At 41.1% G+C, this 9,099-nt stretch overlaps 2 protein-coding genes across 8 annotated transcripts in view; one reads left to right on the plus strand and one right to left on the minus strand.

Moving 5' to 3' along the window:
- SLC7A6 (solute carrier family 7 member 6) overlaps positions 1-2,724 on the plus strand; it is a 32,076-nt gene extending 29,352 nt beyond the window's left edge. For all 6 annotated transcript variants that reach the window (XM_042027446.1, XM_042027445.1, XM_042027448.1 and 3 more), the window contains 2 exons: positions 528-711; positions 1,877-2,724. In XM_042027446.1, the coding sequence (XP_041883380.1) occupies positions 528-711; positions 1,877-1,971 (279 nt within the window). In that variant the 3' untranslated portion in view covers positions 1,972-2,724. The remainder of the gene's footprint in view (positions 1-527; positions 712-1,876) is intronic.
- An 872-nt stretch (positions 2,725-3,596) lies between these two features.
- Positions 3,597-9,054, minus strand: SLC7A6OS (solute carrier family 7 member 6 opposite strand). Of its 2 annotated transcripts, none has more exons than XM_042027452.1 (5): positions 8,897-9,054; positions 7,736-8,110; positions 5,746-5,943; positions 4,746-4,869; positions 3,597-4,284 (listed from the first exon to the last, which is right to left on the minus strand). In XM_042027452.1, exons 1-5 carry the CDS (start codon positions 9,038-9,040, stop codon positions 4,163-4,165), a joined length of 963 nt encoding a protein of 320 aa, XP_041883386.1. In that variant the 5' UTR covers positions 9,041-9,054; the 3' UTR covers positions 3,597-4,162. The 2 variants fall into 2 exon arrangements, with proteins under 2 accessions (XP_041883386.1, XP_041883385.1); XM_042027451.1 differs by having other exon boundaries at positions 5,746-5,946.
- Between the last annotated feature and the right edge of the window lie 45 nt (positions 9,055-9,099).

Genomic DNA, 9,099 nt, shown 5'->3' on the forward strand with positions numbered 1-9,099 from the left:
TGTTGTATCAGTATACTCTATTATTATATGCTAGTTCAATCAGTATTCCTCCTGTCTGCTCACTGGGGAATGTTTCAATAGCTTAACATACTAGTTAGCCTTTTATTTAGCAGGAGAAATCTCTGATTGGGAATGCTCAAGTTAAGTAACTCTGTGGACCACATTTAGCTCTGATGATATGTGATCCTCTAATAACCTTCTTATACTTTAAGTTGATACTGTACTCAAAAAAGTCAGTAATTCTTGTTTCCCAAGTGTTACTGGTTTTGTCTAAAAACACTTCATGCCCTATGCACTTTGTTTCAGCACAGCAGTTACCATACTTGATTACTTCTGCAATTTTTAGCAACAGTTCTGTTAAGAATAATTCTGTGATTTCCTTATGGTCCTAAATAGCCAAATATATGAGAGGAAGAGCAGATAATTTCACAAAGTGGGTTTCAGAGAGAAAAGTCTGTATCATAATGTTTGTAACTCTAGACAATGAATATTTCATTAACGTTGTGTTCTGTTTTTTCTGTCTGCAGCTGAGCCTGGCTTTCCCAATAATATTCTGTATATGCACAGTATTTCTGGTGGTAGTGCCACTCTATAGTGACTTTGTAAATTCACTGATTGGAATTGCCATTGCTTTATCTGGAATTCCATTCTTTTTCTTGGGAGTCTATTTACCTGCATCAAGGAGACCAAAATTTATAAACAAGCTTATAGGTAAGTTTCTTTGTTAGCTGGAGACCTTGTTAGGAAAGGGGAAAAGCAAATTGCTGACTCTTGGTCTGTTGATGGATAGGGTTGTGGTGGGCTGACCCCACCCATGTAGCCGCTGGCTCACCAGCACCCCCAGCAGCATGAGGGACAGAACAGGAAGAGCAAACGTGGAAAGACCTGTTGGTCAAGTCAAAGACAGTTTAGTAAGTGAAAAGGGAAAAAACCCTGCTGCTTTTAAAAGCAATCAATCACTGACCCATCCCACAAGCAGTCCAGTTTGCAGCCAGTCTCCAAGCAACAGCTGTATTGGAAGAGATTCCCACAGGCAAACACTTCTTGCTCAATCCGTTTCGATTGCTGAGCATGACATCAGATAGCATGAAATAGCCCTTTGCATAGTTTGGGTGGGCTGTTCTGGCCATCTTCCTGCCAAACTTCCTGCCCTTTCCCATCCTGCTGGCTACAGGAAGAGCAGAGTAAGAGGAAAGAAAAGAAGCCTTGATACTGTGCAAACGCTGTTCAGCAATAGCCAAAACATCAGAAAAAAGTCTTTATTTTAACCAAGGCTGATGACTGTAAAAAGTCTGAACATTCTTGGTAGCACAAACTGTCCAGCTTTACTGAATCAGTTACTTGAAGATGGATAGATTTTGTCAGTAAAGGATGGAATTTTGCCTTCTGTTGAATTGCAGCAGTTAAATTACACATTTTTCTCCATCAGTGCTCTCTTGTTATTGTTACTAAGTGAGACAGCCATGATCAGGGATATGGTAAGGAAGGTTTATAGCATAATCTTACCCTGAAAGCAGGATGTACTGCTGCAGCAGTAGCATATATGTAAATATTCAGTAAACTTGTAGCTTTCCCTGTGTGCTGTTAGTTTTACCTTTTTTATTCCACCAATTTTACACTCTTAATTACAGAGAAAAAAATATTTCACTTCAGTTATTAGCAGGGTGCCTAAGAAGCAAAACACCCTAGGATATCAACAGAACAGTCTAAGATACTGTCTGTTAAAAATAATGAATGGGAGACAGTTATTTTATTGTTTGTTTCCCTAAAGAGAAGTGAGACAGCATTCCTGAGAGCTTTCATTAGTCAGATGTGTTTTGTAATTAGAGTTGAGATAGGTGGCTGTTGTTCTAATTTATCTCCAATTTCTGTGCAGGTGCAGTTACACGAAACATGCAGCTGCTCTGCTACTGTGTTTTAACAGAGATGGACACAAATGAAGAAAAGAAGTTAGAAATCAAATCCAACTAAAGTTTAAAGCCATTAAAAGAAGCAGGAGGGAGGAAAAAGCAATTACAAAAATGAAAGGGAAGAGCTGGAACTGGAAGACACAGGAAAACTGTTTTCGGTGGTCTTCCAGAAATGCTGAAAATGTTCTTACTTGCAGATGGATTTCAACACAGATCATGCCCATGTGTCATCCTCCTAAACTGTGGCATGTTTTCAGGGCAGGTTTTCATTGGATAATGATTACCTACTCATCACCTCCACACACAAGCTGTGTGTTAATAGTGTTTCTTCTTCAGAATTGGTATGAAAATGATAAGAGCTAATGGATCAAATTAGATTTCTGCCGAACCAAGTGGTAAAGTAATCCATTATTAAGTTAGACTAAAACCCACTTTGACTCCAAAGACCAAGTCATTTCCAGCTTAATTCTGATGGATGTTTGCATGAAATGATTTGCTGTACTATCTCAGTTCTTATCCCAGAAGACAACTGGTCACAACAAACTACTTCATTAGTTTTTCTGCCCCTAATGATAAATTAAGTTCTGCTCCATTATTTAAAGACTGAACCAACCTTTCTCCCTTTGAAGTTTTTTATTCTGTGGGCTACATGGAAATGTATCTGACTGTGGCAAGGAGTTAATCAGCAAAGCACCTTGGCACTAAAGATTTGATTAATGGTTGTTGATTTTTTGTTAACTCGTTAGTGCTTTGTCAATTTCTGTTAGGTTTTATGAAAATTCTGAAATTAAAATGTTCAGTTTGAAGCCTGTAAGCATTTGTTTCTGAACTGTTTCAGTGAACACACAGTAGCTGAGTTACCTCAGCAGTCAGAAAATTCCCTTTATAAACTTCAGTGCTGTTCACTAGAAAGTGACCATCTAAAACCTCACAGAAACCACTTAACTTTCTTTTCCATCTATAGTAGAATTTCTGTGGCAGATGCTAGATCTTGAAAGCGAAGTAGCAGGGAGGAAAACTAGAAATAAAAACAAAAGTAAAAAGCACTATTGCAGCACACATATGCTAATTCGTAGTCTTTGTAATTCCAAAGCTCTAAGCCTAAAATCAGGATAGTTTTAATATTGAATTTTGGTGCAGCAAAAGGCAACAAGAAGCCAGCCTGTTTGTCTGGCAAAGTGAAATGTACTTCAAAAACATACCTGAGACTTTTACCTTAGTTCAGAATGTCTGTCTCAGTTGACCTGAGTTTGGCCACATGTATGGTTTTGTGCGTTTAAGTTGAACTAAATCTTGTAATTACAAGATTATATCTGAAGCAATATATGCTTCAAAGGGTGCACCAGTGGCATCAGTGACTTGAATAATAGTGGGGATACTTGGATTATTGCACTGCCATGTTAACCTTTCTCTGAAGCAAACAAAAATACCTTGCCTCCACTACTTTGCCATTAACAGTGAAAACTAATTGGCCTAAGTCACTGCTGCAGCCTGCAGTTCATGAATGACATCGACCAGCTAAGAGCTAATCCTATTAGCTATTTTTTACAGACTCAAGTGCTAAAATACTTCGTGTGTCCAAACAGATACAATGGAATTGTTTTAAAGATGTACAAATGCAAGTTAAAATGGTGACCTGGGTTCAGCTGTACCAACTCCTGTGATCTTTAAATGAGTAAAGAAAACTTGGTCAAAAAATTTTTTATTTACAATTTAAATGCACATTGTTCTACTCCAACAGTAAAACTACTGGGGGAGAGTAATGGACAGGTCAAGGCATTTCATATGCTCAAATGCTTGTGAAGAAAGTTACTTGACACTTAGGAACAAATGAAGTAGAAAGCAGTAGGATAGGATGCCTTTTTCCAGGACTTCCACTTGCCATCAGGGCAGACAGGTCAATCTTCTTGTGCAACCTGACACATTAGTCATGACGAGAAGGGCTGCTGCCAACAGTACCTCCATATATGTGGAGGTACATTTGCTACAGGTACAAACTCTTGGGCATGCAGCTTTGGGAAAACAAAAATAAATAAAAGGTCCCTTCAGAACTTTAATACATGCAATGGACAGAAAATTCTTTTTAAAGCACAGAGTATCTTGTGCTTAGAACAAAATTTGTGTTGTCAAGTGGCCATACTCGCACCATCTGTTTAATATCCACCAGCTGAAGTTGGCTGCTCAGATAGTACATTCTCCTACAGCAGCAGACATTCACCTCCAGTATGCATTTCATCTCCCAAAACAGGCTATTAGTCAGAACCTAAATCTTCAATCTCATCGTATCCGAATTCCTGCAAAACCTCCTGTTGGTATTTGTCCCATGTTCTTCTCATGTAACACTGGTCCTCATCACTGAAGCTGTCCTCAGAGTCTATAGGGAAAGCATAAACACTTCTAGATTATCCCTTCTTTTTACTTAAATAATTAAGTTAATCAGATGAGTTTAAGCTTCTTGAGAAACTAAGTCTGAACAACTTCCGTATGAGCTGAGGTTTGAATTGTGCTTGAAGTACTCTGGGGTAGGGCTTAAGAAGCCAGAGGCAGTGTTTCATGACCATGTGGACCCAAGTCATGGATTCCTTCTCTAAGCAAGCAAACTTTTGCAATTGCAGCAGCCTTAATTTGGCTTCTCAATTTTGTCTTTTCAAAAACTCTCATATCTCTTTTAGTTGCAAGAAAGATAGTACTCCTCTACACAGATTTCACCATTGTAAGAGCAGAATGCTACCCCAGCAGTGCTTTTTTAAGAGTTGCTTTTTTAGGGGTTGCTTTTAAAAGAGGGGATGTATACATGCACAGCAAGAAAGCAAACAGCATTTATGACAGGTGTACCTTTTTCTCCATCTTCCTCAGGTAAGAACTCATCTTCTTCAGGATAATCATTACGCCAGTTATTTTCATCATTTTCATCATCTTCATCTTCATATACTTCCTCTGGACCAGGATCATCATTTACCTGCATGTCAACACAAAACATAATGCTGAGTGTCTGTATTTATAGTGAATGTTAAGGGTTTTCATCCACCTGTGCAACACTATACAGATCAGAGAGCCAGGAGATACTTTTTGATGGCAGGCAGAATGAATTCTGCATTGACACAAGGCACACTGCAGGAGAATTTGAGCTGTCACTGCCTTCACCATAACACTTCAAATCTGCTTTAGGTGAAAAATCAGTTAAGTCACACATCTACATGTTCCACTCCAGCATTTAAATGGTAATGTCTAACTTAATCCTACTCACTTCAGCAGTAGTGTAATAGAGCAAGGAAGAGAGAAAGTAGCTTCAGGTTCCCAGTATACAAGTCTGTTGATCACAGGATCTATACAACAAAAGACTAAAGCTTACATTGAACTTCCTAACTCCACAGTCACTGAAGAACAATTTATTATGAAAAAATATCTCATATGAAGATTAAAGTCAAGTCCTCAAATACTGAAAAAATTGTGTCCCCCCTTGCTCTTCTTTTAATTCAGTCATATTTACAATGACATTTTAATGGCTGCCTCCTAATCACAAGCCAGACATGAATTACTCAAGTTTACATTTGTGTGCCAAAATTTAACTGGCAGTTTGAAAGAAGAAAGATTCTTCTCATTACATGAGCACCATCTCTTTCACTTTGTCATATGATTTCCTTGGATCAAGAGTAACCTGCAGAAACACGGGACTGGCAGTTACAGAAGGCCTAACGCAGAAGTCACTGAGCATACATGTAGTATCTATCTTAAAGGACCTTTCTTGGCATGGCAACTTTTAATAGCAGGACTTTAAGCATCTTTTATTTATGACCTTTCTATTCGAGAAAGATCGTTTTTTCCACACCCTTACCCATTCATATTCTTCTCTATAGGGCTGTACAGAAAGGATATTTTCAATCCAATCGGGGGCTGATGTTTCCTTATAGTAGATGTCATAAACATACTCATCTTCTTTGGCACCGTGTTCTTTTTTACCATCTTCGGAAACATTTAAACGCTCACGGATCATCTCTACTGCATTGCAAAGAATTGCATCTGGATCAGTCTTCTGCTGAGAAAAAACAAAAAATGTGTATTTCCACTAAAGTCATGCAAAGTCTTATTTACAGCAAACAGTTCTCTTTGTAGCTAGCCAAGGATGCCACTGAAATCTGAGACTGAAACACTTTCCTATTGGAATGCTTTTAGAATACTGGCAACCTAGAACAGAAAGACACCGAAAGTTTCCAATTATTGTAGTACTGTGCATGTTTCCCTAGTACATGATTCAGATACTAAGAGAAAACTTCTGTGACCAGGCCATTAAAAATTATTGAAGGGGATATGACAGCTCCATAGAACTGCCATTTCTGCTGACACACTGACTGAAAATACAGGTTTTAAGACGGCCTGTGCTGTGTAGAGCATTACACCTGCAGCACTGCAGAAACATGTGCAGACAGTAGTGTGGATAATATGCAAGCAGGTGACAGTACACAAAGTGTGTAGGAGAAACAATGGAAATGTGACAGGTGAACAGAAAAAGGCTGGTAGGCCCTACAGATACAGTTTTTATTTCCTTTCTTCAACATTAACACAGAAGAAATTTCTTCATGTTTTCTCCTCCCTAATAAATTATTTGCAATGTATTTGTTTCAGTGATCTGCACTTGAAGGTCTACACAGGCAGTTTTTTGCACCAATTTTTCCCTCCTAGAGCTTTTAAGAGTATTTTCCAATCCAGTGGTATCTCCTGAACTAGTTAGTTCTGAGGAGCAGCTGCAGACCTGCTGTTCATTTTCTTCTAAATACTTAAGAGAATGAAGAAGAAAGCTCACTTCTTTGCTTTCAACACCTACTGCTAGTTCTAAAAAAATGTAAGAGGAAAATTCTGATACTACTTCAGTTTTGTTTTTTCTAATTAGCAGAGGGATGGATAACAGTTACCTAACAAAATTCAAATGCCTGTCTGAACTACCTGCTTAATAGAAAGTAAGTGTTCATACTAAACTTTGATGTCAAAGCCCTGAAATAACCTGTAGGAAATGCTGAAGGATTGACAGCTGGCTGGGCTTGCCCTCACCCAGTCTCTTTAAGCATTGAAGTTTTCCTCAGAGCTGTGATAGGCTGCATAAAGAAAGCATCCACATGTACTTACATACAGTGAAGGAATTACCAAAGCACAGACAGCCCTCTCACCTTCTTTCCCATGTGGCTGTGAGTCTGTAATACAAAATCTTACCAACACTCTGTATACAAGGTGACCTTACAGAGAAGGCACAACTCTGTATGCTTACAACCACGCTAGACATTGAGCAGATACTCCTCCAACTGAAAACATACTGAACTCCTAGTACCAATGAAAACAGCATGTAGGGACTTGAGCAGTCTATCAAATACCTGGAGTTCTGCTAAAACAAAATATACAATAAAACTGTATATTGGAACTATGAGAAAGGAGCGTTTTTTCCTTGAGGGAATCTTGCCTACAAGTGCTGTTCCTATGCATCTGGGTAGATGAAAAGGCACTGAATTAGATTTTTCCTTTTCTAGGTAGAGAAATTAATTAAAAAACCTCAGAGATCCACCTGACAGATGAACAGAGAACTTATACATCAGACCAGGGCAAAGAAAAAAAGAGGCTGGTACAAGCCCTTCCTTAAGCAGCAGCTCCACACACAGTCTGTCTCAACATTAATGCACTTAGGATCCTCATGAAACATTCCAACTTGCAGTCCAGTTAAGGCTCCTGTTAAATAGTGGAATACTTAGAGTGCAAGCAAACTCCCACAGCAGTCAGCCCACGTGTACCACTCAACAGTGATACCAAAGTACTTCAAGCATGCTAAGTTCATAGCTGACCTGTGGGTTTGCAGCCGTTACACTGGAGTCTCCCGTCTCCTCTTCTTGTACAATATCAAACAGCTGGAATTTTCCACAGCAGTCTGAACTCTTATGGACAGCACCACTCTCCTCTGGTGAAGCATCTTGCTGTGCTGCAGAGTCTGACCTGTCCCCATCGAGCGCAGCCTCGCTGTGTGTGGCAGGTGCAGCTGTTTGGGTGCAGTCGGGCCGATGGCTGGATATCACACGGTAACGGTTCTCCTTCCTTTTCACCTGCTTGGCAGAACGCAGTTCCTGAAGGATCCGCTGAGTGCTTCCCAAAGAGGGGCGCAGGCTTTGAGCTGCCTTGTCTCGTGTGATGGCATCTTTAACATACTTCTGAACTGGTTCGTTCTGAGAAAAAAGAACAAAAAGGAGGAGGAATATAATGACACCATCAAGGTAGCAAGTCATACTTCTTCCTAGAAAGGATTAAGAGCTGCAGTACCAATAAACCTAACAACATTCAAGTAACTTCTACTATTACTTAAAGCAACACAACAATAACATTCTCTTGTTATGAGGGGAAAAAAGCAGAAGATACAGAACAAAAGTCCTTAGACTATTTCAATTTGATTTTTAAACAACCCTATGGCACAAAATAACCCTCCAAACAAAAACACAGGCCTTTGGAAGACTGCAATGCACCTAAATTTAGGGCATAATATCCTTTATCGTGTCCTAAGAAGATCGTTTTCCAAGACAGAATAGTCTTAATATAAAAGGCTGGATGGCAGATGGTAGTTGTTATCCAAGTAGGGCTGAGCTTCAGCATCTCACACAGCAGAAATTTAAGCTACACTTACTGACTGTTCTATAGTTTCCAAATGAAGAATAGTCTCTAAATACAGAAAAGCGAGTGCTGAGCAAAGCTTGTCACGGTGGCCCCTGTGTGCTGCGGCCCGTAGCTCCGGTCCTGCCCTGTCCGCGGCTGTCACAGCGCAGGAGGAGCCGCCGTGCCCTCGGCTACCGGGACAGGCCGGCGCTGCTCGGAGCTGGGCTTCTCTCCAGACCACCACATCCACAGGGGAGCCTGAGACGGCCGCAAGGAGCAGCCAGAGAGAGCCGCTGCTTTCCAAACCCTTCCGGGAGCACCGGCCGGCCCACACCGCCCGACCCGGCCTGCCCCGGCCCCGGTACCTTGGAGGACACGGTCGCCACCAGCTTGAAGAGGTTGGTCTCCACGGGCTCGGCCCGGCGCCGCTTGCAGGCGAGGAGCAGCGCCTCGGCCGGCTCGGGGCCGCCGCGCTTCCGCCGCACGCGCAGCACGGCCGCGCCCGCCATGGCGCCCGCGGAAGGGGCGGGAGCGCCCGCACAGGCACGCCGGGCCGGGCCGGGCCGAG

The sequence above is a fragment of the Corvus kubaryi genome, unplaced genomic scaffold, assembly GCF_017639235.1.
Source record: "Corvus kubaryi isolate FWS band 111438036 unplaced genomic scaffold, C.kubaryi_AGA036_p1.0 37300, whole genome shotgun sequence".
In the NCBI taxonomy this organism is placed as follows: Eukaryota; Metazoa; Chordata; class Aves; order Passeriformes; family Corvidae; genus Corvus; species Corvus kubaryi.

Bases quoted from the DNA above. Each gene is read 5' to 3' on its own strand.
- SLC7A6OS (XM_042027451.1), bottom strand. From the start codon at position 9,040: ATGGCGGGCGCGGCCGTGCTGCGCGTGCGGCGGAAGCGCGGCGGCCCC. The intron at 8,111-8,896 runs GTACCGGGGCCG...CTTTTTTCTCAG, and splicing joins TGGCGACCGTGTCCTCCAAG to AACGAACCAGTTCAGAAGTA. The intron at 5,947-7,735 runs GTCAGCTATGAA...GTTTTTTCTCAG, and splicing joins TAACGGCTGCAAACCCACAG to CAGAAGACTGATCCAGATGC.